The 18,933-nt window shown below is 42.0% G+C and overlaps 1 protein-coding gene across 6 annotated transcripts in view; it reads right to left on the reverse strand.

The window, feature by feature from the left end:
* IGF1 (insulin like growth factor 1) overlaps positions 1 to 18,933 on the reverse strand; it is a 112,030-nt gene that overhangs the window by 20,579 nt on the left and 72,518 nt on the right. For 3 of the 6 annotated variants that reach the window (XM_020982359.2, XM_078146840.1, XM_020982360.2), the window contains exons 3-4: positions 10,312 to 10,493; positions 7,588 to 7,639 (exon numbers count right to left, since the gene is read on the reverse strand). In XM_020982359.2, coding sequence (XP_020838018.1) covers positions 7,588 to 7,639; positions 10,312 to 10,493 — 234 coding nt within the window. The remainder of the gene's footprint in view (positions 1 to 7,587; positions 7,640 to 10,311; positions 10,494 to 18,933) is intronic. The other 3 variants (XM_078146834.1, XM_078146838.1, XM_020982364.2) reach the window with 2 other exon arrangements.

The following is an 18,933-nucleotide window of genomic DNA, read 5'->3' on the forward strand; positions in this document are numbered from 1 at the left end:
CTATTCATTGCCTTTCCATTTTTTTCTATGTACCATTTGAAAATAGATTACATCCTTTACCTGCCACTTAATCTCTATGCCAACTTTCTAGTTTATAAATTGTGAATCCTGAATTGCTGAGTGGAGAGTGAGTAGAAAGATGCTCAAAACATCATAAAGGTATGCACAACCTTGAGGAACCCACTCCCCTCAGTTGATGGGTGAACTGGATGCCCTCTAAGGCTCCTGCCAGCCCTAAATCCCAGATCCCTATGATCATAAATGCAAACCCCTCTATGGTATTCTGGTCCAGTGGAAAGACTACTGAATTCGAAGTTAAAGGATCTGGGTTCAAATCCTGCATCTGACACATACAGACTATGTAACCGTGGACAAGTCACCTAACACTTCAACCTTCTAAAGCAAGAGCATACCCCAGCTGCATCAGCAGAAGGAGCTCCCTATATCAATAAAATCACAGGTCCATTCTCTTTCCCTTATCCTTATCTCCATCCCTTCATTATAAGGCACAATTACTGCATTAGCACTGTCACTTACTAGTACCTGGGTGACCTTGGTCAAAGTCACTTCAGCCCTTCGGGCCCTAAATTCCTCATCTGTGAAATAAATGATTTGGCCCAGGGGACATGGAAAGGTCATTCTAGCTCTCCATCTCTGATCCTACAGTCTTGAGAAAGGCTGGCCCCATGATCTTATCAGCAGTTTCTGAAACACCTGATTGAATTGGCAGAAATGGTCAGAGTTGTGTCTTTTCATCGGCTCAGACCTGTCTCCCCAATGTTGACCTACTTCTAGCAACTCATTCTCTGGGCTAAGGGAAGCCTGAGAATGTAGGAGGCAGAGGAAGATTCCCAGACCTCAGGCAGACACTTGAGGACAGAGAGGCCGATCCCAGCCTTGCAAGGAAGTCAGTTCCCTGCCTTCCCCCCACCCCTCCCACTGCTTATCCCGGCTCCTTTTTCCAGTGAAGTTCAGATATTTATTAGGCCTAGGGGAATCATTACTCACCTCAGCTACTTTTGTACAGCACTCCTCTCTCTCTCTCTCTCTCTCTCTCTCTCTCTCTCTCTCTCTCTCTCTCTCTCTCTCTCTCTCTCTCTCTCTCTCTCTCTCTCTCTCGTCAATAGATGTTGTCACTGACTTTAAAAGGAATCAGTAGCAGGGCTTCCCCCCTTCCCCCAACTGCATAGAGGTGAATTACTAAAGCGAGGAATTCTAAAGAACAGATTCCAAGCCTTGTAAAGGGGAATTTGTGCAGCATCCAAAAACAATAAATCTTTCCCCATTTACCACAGGTGTCTATGTTAACCCCAGTAGGCCATTTCGACTATTTCTGATTTTTCTTTGTATTCTTAGCCATCTAGCAAATAATGAGTGCTTAATAAATGCTCGTTGATTGGGTGATCTCTATTCTGAGATTGGGCATCAATAAGTTGTATCTCCTCAATCTGACCTAAGAGAACTTCCCCCTCCCCACAAAGTCATTCCAAGTCTACTGATCTTTCATTCCCTAGTGGGTGCTTATCGAGTTGATAGGAAACCTGCCAAATTTATGTCCTAAAAGAAGCTAGATGGTGCAGTGGATACAGTGCTATGACTGAATTAAAATCTAGCCTCAGACAAACCTCAGTTTGCCTCAGTTTTCTCATCTGCAAAATGGTGATAATAATGGTACCTACCTTCCAGGTTGTTGTGAGAATCAAATGAGATAATATTGTAAAGTACTTAGCACAGTGTCTGGCACATAGGAAGGGCTATATAAATGTTAGCTATTATTTATGGCAGGTAGGTGGTATGCTGGATAGAGTGCTGGGTCTGGAGTCAAGAAGACCTGAGTTTAAATCTGGCCTCAAATACTTACTAGCTATGTGATTCTAAGCAAGTCACTTAGTCTGCCTCAATTTCCCCATCTGTAAAATGGGAGCTAATAATAGCTCCTATTTACCAGGGCTGTTGTGAGGATGGAATGAGATGACAATTATAAAAGTGCTTAGTGAGGTGCCGGGCACATAATCAGCATTATATAAATGTTAGCTATTAGTATTATCTTGAGGTTAGTAAGGGAGGGGGAAGAAAGGAAGTTACTAGGGGGAAGGCTGTCTCTTGAATCCAGGTCTTACAGGCTGGCTTTTTAACCCTGGGCACATCACTTAATCTCTCAATGCTCTACACAACTCTAAGGATATAAATTGCCAATCTGCATTGGTAGAGAGTTTCCTCAACTGGGAATTCCTTATGCCTGTAATGAAATTACAAATCCTGTCCTTATTCCCTATTATCTATCTCTATTTCTTTTTTCATGCTTACATCCTAATGGTGCACTCATTGGAGGAAGGAGGTAGTTTTGTTTGTTTTTAAGACATGTTAAAAAGGAGGTTAAACAGTTGGGAAAAGCACTGATTGGTAGCCTATGGAGACTGAAGTCCCAGAAGCAGTGGGGAGCCCGGAAATATCCCCCATGTCTATTTATTTTGGTCTTTTCCACACAAAACTTGTAAGCGCTGGAGACTGCTCCAACCAAATCTTCCCCAGGCACCACCAGGTTGGATCCACTGTCCCACCCTGAGGACAATAAAAACACAGATCATGTGTGATTTTAAGTGATACAGAGAAATGGTTATTTCTCTGAGAGCTCAATCTAAACCTTTAGAATCACATGAAATTGTGGAGCTTTGACTGAAATAATAATTAAACGTGTCTTATTGATCCTGGATTTAGAGCTGGCCAGGGACCTCAGAGGTCATGTAGTCTAATCCCTTTACAGATAAGGAAACTGAGGACTTGAGAGATCATAGGATGAAGCATAATTGAATCACAGACCTAAAGGTAGAAGAGACTGTACAATTGCCCAGACATGGCTTTCTTCACCTTCTGTGTGCCCTGGACCCCTCTGGCAAGTTAGGCAAAGACTGTGGACCCCTTCTAAGAATCATATTTTTAAATGCATACAATAAAATACATAGGATTTGAAAACAGTTATTGAAATATTGAAAAGTAATTTCAGGTAACCCAGGTTAAGGTGATCTGATTAAGTCAAACCTATCACTTTGGAGATAAGAAAACTGAGAACTATGAGGTCATGGATTTATAGGATCAGAAGATTATAGATTAAGAGTTACTGGGGAATTTAGAGATTATTTAGTCTAATCCCATAACTTTATAGATGAGGCAATGGAGTCCTAGAGAGGTCATGAGATCACTGAATCATAAATCATAGATTAGAAGGGACCTAAAGGTCATCTAGTCCAACCCCTTCATATAGTCTCAGAGTGCGGCAGTGATTTGCCTAAGGTCACACACACTCAATTTGTATCAGAGACAGGACTCAGATTCAGGTCTTTCTTTCTCCAAGGACAGTCCTCTATCCATCAGTCCATCTTTGTGTCTCCATCCTACTCCCAAACCTGTGCCTAGTGCAACGTCTGAAACACAATTGGTGCCCAACCACTATTTTTTGGAGGAATATAAATTGATTTTTCATTGACTTTTAAAACTTAGACTCACAACTTCTTTTTAAAGTCCATAGTGAGATACAGTCTTCTGTGGATTGGTTTCATTTCTATTTTCAACAGTTCTCTGTGTGAAGGTATTTTAGTTGGACAGCACCTGCTGTCTAATACTCACTTGGGGCAGTGGATACTGGCCAGGCTGCCTCTTTTTCTCTGAAAATGGGTGAGAAATCAAAAAGCAAGGGATTATGAGAACAGGGCTGAACTTGGTTGACCCAAAGTCCTTCATCTCCTCTCCTCAACTTTGCTATCATCTTAATAGAAAGTGAAAGGGATCAGTACGTTTTGCTCATATTATTATTATTTTTTTTTTTGCCCATGGTTCTCCAGATCTTCCTCTCGATCTCTTTGTGCCTCTGTATGGGGGTGGATGGTTGACACTAGATTCTCAACCCTAACCCTAAGTCTTCGTACTAGAGAAGAGGAAACAGAAGGAACTACTCCAAAGCTTCCCGAGACCAGAGAATGCCTTGTTTCTTGGTATACTACCCAAGGCCTGGCATGGTACCCTACACAGAACAGGTTCTTTGCTTTAGTTCATATTTTCCATTAGTCAAAGTGGGTTATTCATTCTGGAAAGATGATTTTTGTATTTTTTTTTCAACCAATGAGAAATTAGACCTGAAGAGATATCTTGAACTTGAAAGGTCTTTTGCTAAAAAGGTGTTTGCCCTCATTCCTTTTTGATTTCTAGGATTCTAGATTTAGATCTAGAAGGGACCTCAGATACTATCTTGTATACTTTTCCTCATTTTGCAGATGAGAGAATTGAGGATAAATGACTTTCCCAAGGTCACAAAGGAAATATGAGAGATGGGATTTGAACTCAGGGCCTCTGACTCCAGACCTAGCATTCTTTTGGACCTTGGTACCAACGTTCTCCTAGTGTCATGCCAGTCATGAAACATGGCATCATAGCTCATAGATTTAGTGCTGGAAGGGACATTAGAGGCCATCTAGTCCAGGGATTCTTAACCTGGGGAGGGGGTGTCCATCAACCTGTTTAATTTTGAATATTTTCATGACTACATTTCAGTAAAATTGGTTTCCTTTGAAATCCTATGAATTTAATTTCGTGTGTTGAAAACATGGCAGCTGGGTGGTGCAGGGGATAGAGTGCTGGGCTTGGAATCAGGAAGACTCATCTTCATTAGTTCAAATCTGGTCTCAGACACTTACTATTTGTGTGACCCTGGGCAAATCACTGAACCCTGTTTGCCTCAGTTTCCTCATCTGTAAAAATGAGCTGGAGAAGGATGTGGTAAACCATTCCAGTATCTTTGCCAAATGGGGTTACAAAGAGTTGATCACAGCTGAAACAACCGAACAACAAAAAAAATTGAAAATATTATTCTGAGGTGTCCATAGGTTTCACCAGACCACCAAAGGCATCCATGACACACAAGTTAAGAACCATCTAATCCACCTTCCCCCCATTATACAGACAAGGAAAGTGAGACCAAGAGAAGTTAAGTGACTTCCCCAAGGTCACACAAGTAGTACATAGCAGAGCCAGGATTTGAACCCAGGTCTTCTGACTCTAAAGCCAACACTTCCTCCACTGTACCATGCTGCCTTAAAAGTGAGGAATAGACTATTGTTTCATTCCTATCTAGTGGAAATTAGGGTTAGGGAGGAGATGAACATAAATCTAGAGTTGGAAGTCAACTCAAAGGCTATGTGGTCCAACCTCTTCTTTTTATAGATGAAGAAATGAAGGCCAAGAGGAGTAAAATGACATGCCCAAAGTCACACAAGAAGTAAATGACAGAGACAGGATTTGAACCCAAGTCCTTTGATTCCAAAGCCAGTGCTCTTTGCACTGTACCAGGATGCCCCCTTACAAGGTCATAGAATCATAGCTTTAAAGTTGGAAGGGACCAACCCTCTCATCCTATAGATAAGGAGAGATGGAGAGAGTTGAAATGATTTAGGAATATGGACTTAGAACTAGGAGAGCCCTCAGAGGTCATCTGTTTCAACCCCCTCATTTTACAGGTGAAGAAACTGGAGCCCAGAGAGGGGCAGTGACTTGTAGGTCATGTAGCTAGGAAATAGGCGAGTAGCAATTTGAACCCATGTCTTGATTCCAAATCCAGTGTGCTTTTCACTCAAGTTTCAGGTAATAGCTAAGAGGATTGCCTCATTGTCATTTACCCAATGCCTTCATCAAGTCTGAGCTTTGAGTTGACTTTGGCACTGAATCAATAGCCAGGGAAGAGAATGGAGGGCAGAAGCCAGACATTTTAGGGAATCTCTGGATTGGGAATGAACCAGTAGTGTTCTAGTTGAGGGAGATCCCGAATGGCTTTCTTTAATTGCAGGAACACTTCAAGGCAATAGCTCCATCCTGTGGTACTAAAATGATCAGAAGAACTGAGTGTAAGGACTGTACTTTGTAATTGCCTGGGTTTCTTCAAAGGTGTATGCGTCCTAAGGGCAAGTGAAGAGGGAACTTGACTTTCTTCTGATTATAAGGTCTTGACTTGCCTTCATCTGCTTTGAGAGTTTTGGACAACAGTCTGTTTTAATGTCAGCTGCAGGGATTGACTGATTTCATCCAATTCTTTTATTCACTTCCTTTCCTTGGTCACACCTGGGCACCTTTGCAACTCCATTCAAGGAATTCTGGGTCTTCAATGAATCACAGAGGATTGGTAAGGGGGTTTCTGAAGCAGGACGCCATAGAAGAAGAAGTCTTGGCTTTTTCTTGAAGTAACTTGCCCAAGTCATCGAGATAGCAGCAGAATTAAGATTTGAACTCAGTCCTCTGACTCTAAATTCTCCTCTCACTGCCATGCTACTTCCCTGGAATACTGTTGTCTTGATATTTTGGAGGCTAGTGAGATGGGTAGGGACTAGATCTGAGATTTCATTGGTATTAGGAACTCCAGAGTAAGGAAATTCCTTCTACCAACGTAGGTTATCACTTCCTCTGCAAATTATGGTCATAGAGAATTGACTAGAACACTGAGAAGTTACGTGAGTGGTCCAGGGTTACTCAGATGGTATGCATCAAAGGTAGGATTTGCACTCACATCTTCCTGATTCCAAGTCAACTTTCTATCTACTGTGCCATGCTGCCTCTCAGTTTAATTTCTGAACTTTTTAGTAAGCCTTGATATGAATTCCCCATTGCTAGGGGCTTTGACCTCACTCTTCAGAGCAAAAGCAACTTAAATTCTCTCTCTTTCATGGAGCAAAATCTTTAAGACCCAAAATCTCGTATTCTTTTGTGTGTGTATGTGTTGTGTAAATCAAGGAGATGTGACCAGAAGGCCCTGGGACATTGCTTCTCCCCTAATTTCTCCCCAGTTTAAAGTACAAAAAAGGCAGGCTACCTCATTGGTCATTGGACCAAATCATACCTCAGACAGGGGATTGAAGCTCTTGTAGCTTTTCCAATCCTGAGATCCCGTAATTCTCTAAACTGTTCCCATTACCCTCTGGAGGAGTTTGACCCTCCACAGGATTGGGAAATGAACCACGTGGGGGAAGGGACCTGTGAGCGTTCATAAACGGTTCTGTTCAAATGCTTGCTAATTTTTAACTCAGCCTTTAACTCACAAGCAATAATGGAAGCGAGCTTGCTAATGTAAAACTTTGGAAGTGTTCCTAAAGAGGACCTTAAAAAATCCCTCCTTCTAGTTCCTTTCATTCTTAAGCCATCATTATAGCTGTGCTTCACCTGCCTACTTTTTCTATTTCTAGTCTTTTTCCTTCTTGTATCTGCCTTTGGACTTGCTCTGACATATTTCCCTTCTCTCCAAATACTTGGTTTTTTTCCATGTCTTGTCCTACCCAAGGTTGCCTTTTTTTTCTCATTTCATTATATGTGCCATCTATTGCCACAACATTTTTCTTCTTGGTTTTCTACAGTGCTTCCTGATTTTCTGTTTCTTTCTCATAGTCCTTGCCTCTGTCTGTTTATTCCTTCTCTCCATTTTCCTGTTTTTTCCTCTGTGTTCAGTATTTCTATCTGCAGTCTCCCTCCTCTGCTTTTTCTTCTTTCCTCTGCTCTGCTGTCTCTCTTCTCTTCCCTTATTCTGCTCCCCTCCTGGGGGTTTCTCTGGCCCACCTTTCCTCCTCCTTTCAGCCTTCGTTCTCTTGTTGGTGGATGGGGGCTGATACTGCAAATATCACAAAAATAATTTCATTCAGAACAGATGGTTCCTGTGGTGCTCTTGATGACAGTGCTTCTGGGCCAGCCTATGGTCACTGAGCTTCATGGGTTGGGAGACTGAGTCTAGGGACTGTCTTTTGTAATTGCCTCTGGTCCCAACACAGGTAAGCAAAAGCAAAAAGCGGTTTTCCTATCCTCCCCTTTATTTTCTAATTCAGCACCTGGATTTTGGAGCTCATGATCCTGAGACAACTGTGCCCCCCATCAGATTGTGTTCAGTTTGATTCTCCTATTTATGTTGTAAAGATAAGAAGGGAAAGGAGATAGGTACTCCCTTGCCCTCCCCCTTTTCTGAAAAATTCACAATCATGTTCATGCAGCGAGCACCTCTTGATCACTTGATCCCAGATTCGTTCAGAAACCAGTAGAAGGTACCCTCTCATCGTACACTGACAGTATGAGACCTTCCCTCTATGCAGCTGGACAAGACATTTACCCAAGAGGAGAGGGGAGGGGATTCAATTTAGAACCCACCTGAGTACCCTTGAATTCCTAACTCTTCTTTGGGCTTTGAATGCTGGGAGCTTTACATGCTGATGGTGGCCAAGGACTGGTCACACGTGTCACAGTGCTCAATTTAGGCTTTTGCAGAATGATGCCATCAGTTAAAACACATGTTGGCTATTTTTTTTTTTTAAAACAAGAAATCTTGAGGAGATCCAAAGGAGATCCCTTTGCTTTAATTTCTCCTGGCCTTTCTTTCTCCTCTTCTTTTCCTTATTCTCAGCTCTTTCCCTGACACCAACTGTCTCTCTCTCTCTTACCCTTCTACACATTCCAGTCCAAAAGATAAAAGATGATTCAAATTATATCACATTGTTTTCATCCCAGAGACAAGTCCTAGAAGACTTGCTCACAGTCTATATCCCAGAAAGAATATCCTTCCATGGTTCTATCATGGCAGGCATTTCCTTTAAATAAAGCAGAAATTTTGACTTGGCATCTCTATATGAGAGGTAAGGTGGCAGAATGGGTAGAGAGAGCTGACCAGGGTTCAAGTCATGACTCTAACATATATAGGCTATGTGACCCTGGTCAAATCACCTAGCCTCTAGGCCAGTGGTGTCAAACTCGATCACAAACAGGGCCACTAAATCATACATAAAGATGCCTGTGGGCTGCATATTGACTTAGAAAACCACATATTAACATTATCTATGTTCTGTTGTATTTTTATTTATTTTTATTAAATATTTCCCAGTTGCATTTTAATCTGGTTCCTGCTACTCTGGAGTGCTGGGGGTAAGGAGGCTTCAGGTTTCACACCTCTGCTTTTGGCAACTCAGCCACTGTAACTTCCAGAGGAGGTGCTGACTTGTATTGATAGAGAAACTTTCCTCACCTGGGAGTTCCCTACGCAAATGAAACCACAGGTCCAGTCCCTACTTCTATCACCTATTTTAGTGTAAACACAGAGAATTCCTCTCTCAGAATGATTTGTCTTTCTAGATCAGAGTGCTCATGACCTCTAATAATAGTCCTTTGATAGTTAGCAATGGTTTGAAGTTAAGATCACACACACACAAAATTAATTAATGATTAAAATGGGGACATGATTAAGAAAGACAGGCCTAGCACATAGGTTAAAGTAATAATTAATTTTAATAGGAGAGTAAGATGCTTGTTAAACCATTATCTTATCTTTTCTTTTTTTTGGAGGCAGTCAAGGTTAAGTGACTTGCCCAGGGTCACACAACTAGTAAGTGTTTGAGTCTGGATTTGAACTCAGGTCCTCCTGCCTCCAGGGCCAGTGGTGCTCTATCCAGATGCCTCTAAGCCATTCTTTATAATTAGTATTAGTATAATAATTTTTAAAAGTCACATGATTTAAAAATTGTACGGGGTACACAATCAGTTAATAATTAATCAATGTTATTAATTAATACTACTTTTCCTGGGGGGATAAAATACTAGTTTAATAATTTTCCTCAATGAATGGTGATTAATGAATGATTGTAATGCTTTTTAAAAAAGATATATGATTTAAAAGTATCTGGCACACAGTAATTTGTGTTATTAATTAATAATAATTTTCTGGGGGATAAAACACTTGCTTAACAATTTTCCATATTTAACAATGCTTAATTAATTATTGCAATGCTTTTAAAAAAGATACATGACTCAAAAGCACCTGGCACACAGTTAATGATTAATATTATTAATTAATAATAATTATTTTCCTAGAAGAAATGAGATACATACTCTATAATTAATTAATTATCATAATGATTTAATTAACATTATTAATGAATACTTGTTATTTTCCTAGGGGAGATAAGATACTTGTTTCACCATTCTGTATAACTAATAATGACTAATTAATGATTATGATGATTTTAAAAGGTACATGATTAAGAAGATATGCCTGGCACTGAGCACATGCTTAAAAAATTCTTGCTGATTGATTGATTAGGGAAACAACAAGGTAGAGAATTAAGTAAGCCTAAAGCTGACGGGATTGACAATCAGCTGGGGAGTTAAGGGCCTCTGATGAGGTGTGGGGGGGATATTTCTGAAATACTCTGCTAGGTATGACATGGTACCCTTGACTGAAGCTTGCCTGTAAAGGCCGCCACATTCTATGCTAGGGAGAGAAGGCTTCCTCTCATCCTAACCTACCTTTTGGGCTTTGGGCATATCGGTGTGGCGTTGGGCACGCACCGAGCGAGCTGACTTGGCTGGCTTAATTGGTGCACAGTACATCTCTAGCCGCCTCAGATCACAGCTCCGGAAGCAGCACTCATCCACGATCCCTGTGTGGTGTAAACGCCGACTGCTAGAGCCATATCCAGTGGGCTTGCCTGGATAAGACAAAGAAGAGAATGGTGTAGCCTTAGAACAGAACACATTTCTGTTTAAGGTAAAAAAAAAAATGAACATTTCTATAGCATCTTAAGGTTTGCAAAGTACCTTACCTGAATTATCTCATTTTACCCTCACAACAGCCCTGTTGTGAGATCGGTGCTATTATTAGCCCCATTTTACAGATAGGGAAACTGAGGCTGAGGGGTGAAGTGATTTGCCAAGAGTCATACTGCTAGTAAGTGTCCGAGGCAGGAATGTCAGACCTTCTTTGAGACAAACTACAACTTTTTCAGCCTTAATTCCTAATTTTTCTTATTACATAGTTAATTCAGTTCAAAAGAGCAGTTATTCTACATTTAAACTAGGAAATGAGAATTTTGGTCCATTTATCTGTTAATTCATTCAACAGGTATTGACTGGATAAAGCCTTTTGCTGGACGTCAAGGTGGAGCTGTCCAAAGTCCATTATGTACCATCCTCATTAGGAAGTCATAATGATATCCTTTAAAAAAATGGTGACCTATATTTTATAGGAGAAGGAGCTCCCAGTGTGGAAATTCTCTTCACTGATATAGATCAGCAACTCCTCTGTTTTAGAGATTTCCCTGAGAAATTCAGTGACTTCCTTCCAGTCATATAGCTGTTAAGTATCAGTAGCAAAATTATATGCAGGCCTTCCTTCAACACATTACACTAGAAAGAATATTGGCTTTAGAATCAAAGCACCTGGTTTCAAATCCCACCAAGGTCACTTACTACTGGTTTGAACTTGGCCAAGTTACTTAATTTCTCTAGGCTTCAGTCTTTTCTTTGTAAATAAATGGGTTGGACTAGGTGACCTCTAAAAGCCATTCAGTTCCAGATCTATGCTCCCCTATTTGTTATTCCTTGTTGCCTTGAGTTTGGGGATAGTTTTCCCCACCCTAGGGATGTTAAGACACTTGTCAAGCCTTTCTTATGGTCCAACTTGTCTCTTTCTCTCAGTTCCCTTCACCACCTGCCCCTTTGCTCAGATGGCTGATGGTCTCCACCAACTCTAGAACCAAAATATTTCCCAGAGTTAAGATGGTGGACAAGACAGGTTGGCTGTGGGGCTCAGGACAGCTGGGAAATTGTAACTCAGCATGGCTGTGTTTGTGGCACCCCCGGGAGAGCAATATTGCTTTCTTTCTGAGAGCAAATCTGGGAGGTGGTCCCTGCTCTGCTGTCAGGGACAGGCAGGGCAGCTGGCCCTCCTCTCTGTCTCCATGGCTTTCTTTGCTGGTGTTAGATCCACTCTGTCTCATTGCTTTAGCAGGCAGCTTTACCCTCAGCTGGGAATCAACTGGCCCCCTGAGCTCTGTAAACAATGGTTTTTGTTTTGTTTTGTTTTATAATCTTTTCCAGAGGCCATAAATTGGAGGAGAGGGGAAAACAAGCTCACGTGGGCCTCAGCAATTCACAGAGGACATCCATAGGCTTTTTTTCTTTGCTAAGTTACTGGACATTTCAGGAGGCCAAAGGAGTCAGGCCGCCAAGAATAGATGCTAAACTCTGGTTTCCTTTCAGAAAAGATGAAAATGTGAAGGAGAATACAGGAAGTTTTTCTCTCCCACTGCCTTAGAATGCATGAAGGGCAATAGTTACTGGGGACTGGAGGGCTAGGGAAATAAATACTCTTTACAAGATGTGACAAGGAGTTTGTTTTGATCAGGAGAGATCTGGCAATGCGGGGTGGGACCCAGAAGCTTTCTAGCTTGGCCAATGCAGTTGGAAGCATTTTCTTTAGGATCGTAGATTTAGCGCTAGAAGTGATCTTCATTTACATCCCTCTAGCCCACTCTCTTTATCTTTCATCTGGGGAAATCAAGGCCCAGAGAATGGCAGCGACTTGCCCAAGGTTACACAGTCACACATATGTGGCAGAGCTGGGCACTACAAGGGGAGTGACACAGAGTCCACATGCCACTGGCTCTTTTTTTCCTTTCAGAGCTGGCATGTATGCCTGAGCTTCCTTCCAGTAGAGGAAGTCACCAACTCTCATCTGTGGTTATTATCTCTTCCTGATGGTATTATCAACCTTTTATAACTGAGGACACAGAGACTCAGACAAGTTGTTACTGTCTCACAATCACACAGCCCCAGTATACTTCAGTGACAGGACAAACCTAAAGCTTGGTCCCTTGAGCAAATGCATCATTCATCTGTAGGTTGGGAGGGGAAGTGTATGATGACTTTGAATCTCTTCTAATTTAATGAGTTTGAAGACCCCACTGGTTTTGACTCAAGTTCTAATTCGTACTGTGTGCATTAAAGAATCACTGCAAAGCTCTTCTCAGTGATTGGTAGTGAGTCATTTAGATGGAAGGTCTGGATTCTGCATTTGAGTTTCCAGCCTCATCTCCCCCCCCCCCTCCCGCCCCTGCTCCAGGGCTTGCACAAGGAAACTTGTTGCTGTAGGCTAAAACAGGAAACTCGATGCAAAGGCTGTGGAGCAAAATGCTGAAGCTTCTGCCTTAAAAGAAACTGGTTTCTCGAATAGTCCTGGAATCTGAGCCTCTGCCAGTTAGTGACTGATTTTTAGAAGAGATGATCCTGGTTGTAGCTGGTTTTAAAAGACCCCTTTCTGTCCTTCATGCTGGTAAAGTTGCTGTATCTCTATTATTAGGTAGAACATTGACAAGAGCACCTTTGTGGGGCATTTTCTCTAGCGCTATCCCTTAAAATCAGCCATTAGAGAATTTCTCCTTTCTATACTTAGCCATAATAGCAAGTTAACATTTATATAGCACTCTCTATGTTCCAGGCACTGGGCTAAGTAAGCACTTTGCATTTATTATCCCATTTGATCCTCACAACAACCCTGGGAGGTAGGGGGTATTATTATCTCCATTTTACAGACGAGGAAACTGAGGCAAACAGAGGTTAAGTGACTTGCCCAGGGTCCCACAGCTAGTAAGTGTCTGAGGCTGGATTTGAACTCAGGTCTTCTTGACTCCTGGCCTGGTGCTTTATCCATTACACCACCTTGCTGCCTAGCCACAAGAAGCAGTATGTCATAGTGGATAGAGAGTTGACTTTAGAGCCAGGAAGAACTGGGTTCAAGCCCCACCTCTGGTCCATACCGATCCCTGCCTGGCAAGTTATTTAACCTCATTGACTGGGAAGGTGCCAGATTGCACCAGGAGAGGTAGCTTCCTCCCATAGGAGTTCTCTTTCAATGAAATCACAGGCTCAGTGTCCTCACTTAGCCAAATAAGCCAGCCCCCCTCAGGCCACTGCCATCATTTTGGATGTCAGATTAGTTATGGAAAGAAATATGCACCTGGCGACTGGAGCTGTCCAAAAGGGAAATAGGCTTCTTTGGGAGGTAGGGGGGTTCCTCTGCAATGGACCTCTTGGAGCATAGGCTGCATAGTGAAACTTGATACATATAATTTCCCTTCCTTACACTCTGGTCCTGCTAGACTGACCTTCTTGCTGACCCTTACACAACACTTCATCTATCATCTGTGTTCCTTTCCACTGGCTGTCCCTCATGCTTGGAATGCACTCCTTCATCTCCGCCTCTTCAGTTCTTTTGTTTCCTTCAGAACTCAGCTCTGGCACTGCCTTCCACACAGAATCCTTCCCAGCGTGCCTGTTCCCCTAGAGGCAAATGCTTTCCAATCTCAGCCTACCCTCCATTTACTCTGAACATATCTTGTGCATACTTGTGTTTATGTTGTCTCCCTCATTAGACCATAAGCTTCTTGAAGGCAGGGGCTGTTTTCACTTTTTCTTTGTGTCACCAGTGCTTAGCACATAGTAACGGCTTGCTAAATGCCTCTTCACCTAAAAAAAAAAAGCTTTCCTGATTCCCCAGTTGCTGGTGCTTCCCCACCTCACAGACCCCTGCAAATTACCTGGCATTTATTTTGTGTGTACTTATACATGTTATCCCCAAAGTCTTCATGCAGTTTTAAGCTATTAAAGTTTAAAAGTTTTTTGAGGCTACTGAAGACCCCAAGAGCCCCTATTGCACAAGAACCCCTATAGGTACATTTTATAGCCCTCTAAGAGAATATAAGGTACTTGAGAGAAGGGATTGTTTCATTTTTATCTTGGTCAGTGTCTAGTATGGTACTTGGCACCCAGGAGGCACTTAATAAAGGCTTACTCATTGATTGATAGACAGTAGAAGGGACTTGCTTTCATTTAGAGAGCAGACTAGTTGGTCACTGAGATTCCCTCCAACTCTGAATACCCATCCTACTGATGGTGAAGATGGAGAGAATTGAATTTAGAGTTACAGGATCTAGGTTTCAGTTCCATCTATGCAATATACTACCTGTGTGATCTTGGTTTGTTTCCCTAGACCTCATTTTCCTTATTTGTAAAATGAAGGGGTTGGTCTAGATGGCCTTTGAGATCTCTTTCACCTCTAGCTCTGAACTGAGATCCTGAGAGCTACATTAGCCAGTATAGGCTGATTGGAAAGAGCAGCAGGTCTCCCTTCCTGGGATCCACTTCCCACCATCACTGCTGTTAGGGACCACAGCAATGCCAATAGGGCTGAGAGGAGAGGGTGTGGCTCATTCATCTGCCACCACTGTAGAACTCTGACTTGGGTAGAGAAATTGTATGGGACAATCCTGTGGAATCCCTGCCCACAGGCAGTGGGATGGAGCTTTTACTTGGCAGCACTTAGGAGGTCCTGAACAGGTGCTCTCAAGGGAAGGATGCTTCTGGGGAAAGTGATCACATTCACATCTATTGACTTATTCTTTCATTCCTTCCTTCAAGCATTTATGAAGTACATAGAGTTTTTATGTGTCAGGTCTGTGCTAAGTACTGAGACTACCAAGAAAAAGCAAGAAAGAAACCTCGTCTCCAAGAGCTTGTGGTCTAATGAGGGAGAGAAACATTGTGTGTGTGTGTGTGTGTGTGTGTGTGTGTGTGTGTGTGTATACAAGAGGTGGACTTCCCTCTGGAATGTGCTCTTGCTGATTCTACGCTGACTCTTCTTAGCTTTGACTTCCTTGTAGAGACTCAATATTCCTGGGTCCAGTTTAGCTCCTTGGATTTAGTTGCCCCATGAATTCTGACTACTCTCTCAGATCATGATCTGGACCATGCCCTCTTTCCTGGAGTGGACTCTTTCCCTGGTGCCATGCTGATTGTCTCTTAATTTATAGCACCTCTAGTTCTGCCCTCTTCCTAGGGGGTAGTGGTTTAGCAGATAGCATAATGTGGGTTTTGAAAATAATGTACTACATCAATGTAGAAAATGAAATGTTCTGAAATGATTCTACTCTCCTTGCCTCTCCTCCTCTCATCTCCTCTCCTTTTCTTTCTTCTCCTCCTGTGTCCTGTCCACTTCAGATAAAACACTTTTCTTTCTCTGTATTGATAATTTCCCCCAGAAAACTAACCATACCAATGTTATCCAAAAAGCTAAAACTTGAATGTTAATGAATCTCAATTTCATTGCTCCTTTGATTGTCTGTATAAAAGATGAAATTAAGTACATTGTTGGGGTCTTAGCTTACAAGTATTGGTGTTAATGGCATTTTAGTTTTAATCTATAGACATACTAGCAAAAAGGGAGCATGGTATAATGGATAGAGTGCTGGGATTGTCATCAAGAAGACCTGGATTCAAATTCTGGATCTGCTCCTTCTAATTTGTGTAACTTTGGGCAAGTCACTTAATCGCTGCAGTCCTTCATTTTCCCATCTGTAAAATGAGGAAGTTGGACCAGATGACCCATGAGGTCTCTTTCAGCTGTAAATCAACAATTCTGGGAAGCATGAGACATGTGAAAATCTCCTTTGACGGAGAGAGTTCCCAGGTCAGGATTGCCCCACACTGACAAAACCAAAGTTCCTTTCTAAACTTTGCATATGCATACAAGGAATGGCAAGCAGTTGGCACAAAGTGGCGAACTCATTAGAAGTTGCCCTCTTACCTCATTCCTAAAAATTTCCATCTTTAGGCTAAAATCAAAGGAAGCCAAGAAGACTGTATGTCTGACCAATCTCAGACATATATCTCCCCCTTCTCAATCATGTTACAAAATGTCTCTCACCAGTAAGTAAGCACCAATAACACTGAGTTCAGCAGGTGACGATTGGGTGTACGAATGGATTTCCCAATCCCATTTTCTGCCATGTCACATTTTATCTAGTACAGGCTTGGCTTTGGAGCCATAGAACAATCCCCCCTCCATTTCCCTCAACTACCAAGGTAATTTGAATAAATTATTTTAAAACTTAAAAATTTCTCTGTCCCCTTTCTACTCTCTCTCCTCTATTATTGTACTACCAGCAAACATTTTTAGGACAAAAGGAAAAAAAATCACTAGCTTTCAGTAGGATCAAAACAAAAACAGGCTTAGGTTACTCTTGATCACTGGCCTCCTGTTTAAGTATATGTGGTCCGAGGGTACAGCCCAGATACAGAAGGGCCTGTACTCTTATTTTCAGGCTTTTATGGGTGCTGTTTAGTCTTACATTATCGTCATTTCTGAATATATTTCCCCTACCCCACCATGGTCTAAAACAGTCACATAAAGCCAACCGACACAGTGATCACATCTGAAGGCATATGCTGCTTTCCACCCCTAGAGTCCCTCGCCTCCTTCCCAACAGAAGGCAGGTATGGTTCATCATGTGTTCTTTGAGAGCCTAACTAGTAATTGGCTGCTTTTGGGAGTTGTTTTCATTTACGTTATTGACAAACTACATTTAGTCTAGGCGATTCTGAGATGTATTTGTCAAGGAAACAGCAACATTGCAGATACAAAATGGGAAAGGTATATGTCCATGAATCATTTGGGCAGTTACAGAAGTCCACCTTTCTTTACTGCTTTTGTATTATCTTATAGAACACTAGACAGATGAGTTAATGAATAGAAACAACAAAAGTATTTTGGGGGAAGTGTTCTAGAATTTATGTATGCTTGGTCTCAGAGTAGCTAAGTAACTGCCTCCCCTTGCCCCCTTCCCCTTTGCTTTCTCATAGGTAAAATAAGAGATTTGAGGTAGAGGATTCCCAAATTCCTTTTAACAAAATTCAATTCAGCAAACATTTGAGTACCTACTGTGCGCAAAGCACAATTCAGGGAAATGGGAATATAAATCCATCTATGATAGATTTAAGCTTTTACTAGGTGTAAGGTGGGGCAGCTAGGTGTCACAGTGGCTAAAGCATTGAGTTTGGAGTCAGGAAGATCTAAGTTCAAATCCAGCCTTAGAAACTTCTTAGCTGTGTGATCTTGGGCAAGTCACTTAACCTCTATTTGCCACTGGAGGAGGAAATGGCAAGCCACGCCAGCATCTTGGCCAAGAAAAACCCACGTAGAGGTTCACGGGGTCATGAAGAGCCAGACAGGAATGAAACGATGGAACAACAAAGTGTAAGGCACCGTTCTAGGTGTTCAAGAGGGAATTGATAAAAAGCTTAATTGGGATAATGCAGAAGTATGGCCCTGGGGCCCCCAGGGGTCCCTGAGACCCTTTCAGGGGATCCATAGGGTCAGAGCTTATTTTCATAATACTATCATTTCAATGTCTAATATACTGTTTTGATAAACATAGCTCACATAAAGAAAAGCTCTTTGGAGGATCCTCAATAATTTTAATCATATAACAAGATCTTGAGATAAACATTTTAAGAATTGCAGCTCCAGGAAACACGAGATGATCAGACTCTTGTTACCAAGCCAGATCAGTACCTTCTCAGCAACTTAGAGTCACAAAAGTAGCCCAGTGGTACCGAAGGGTTATTTGACTTAGCCAGAGTCACACAGCCCGTATACATCAAAATATGCCTTGTACCTAGGCCTTCATGGAGCTCAGACCAGCTCTCTAACCACTATGCAATGCTGCCTCTCTGTTAGTTGGTAGGGATACAAGTACAAAAAAAAAAATGAAATAACCGCTGCTTTTAAGAAGCTTACATTGTCCTGGAGGGATAACAGCATGCACACAGATAAACAAATAAAAAGTATAGAGAAAACAATACAAATTTGTTTCCAGGGAGAGAGATCATTGGTACCTGGGGTGCATCTACAAAGGCCTGCTGTTCGTGCTACTAGAGTTATGATTTGAGGGAAGCCTGGGATTCTTCAAGGTGTAGGTGGAGATGGAGAAGGGAGCCCATTCTAGACCTAGTAAGGAGCTTGTACAAAGTCCCAGAGGTGGGAGATTTTGTATGAGGGATAAATTATAGAAAACTTGAAATGTTTGCCTGAGGAGCCTGTAGTTTATCCTTTGGGCAGTTGGAGAGTTCCACAGGTGACCCTATGAGTAAGTATGAAGACCCTCTACTGGAACCAAGAACCGAAGAGCCAGACGTTCCTTCGCAACAGAAGCACATCATCCAGTACTAGTTTGGCTTCAGATACTGATTATCTCTGCTTGTTGGGGGCAGTGCATTAGATGGAGAATGTCCATGGTGGTTCTCTCCAGTCCT

Source organism: Phascolarctos cinereus, unplaced genomic scaffold (genome assembly GCF_003287225.1).
Source record: "Phascolarctos cinereus isolate Bilbo 61053 unplaced genomic scaffold, phaCin_HiC Scaffold_1;HRSCAF=81, whole genome shotgun sequence".
Lineage (NCBI taxonomy): Eukaryota > Metazoa > Chordata > Mammalia > Diprotodontia > Phascolarctidae > Phascolarctos > Phascolarctos cinereus.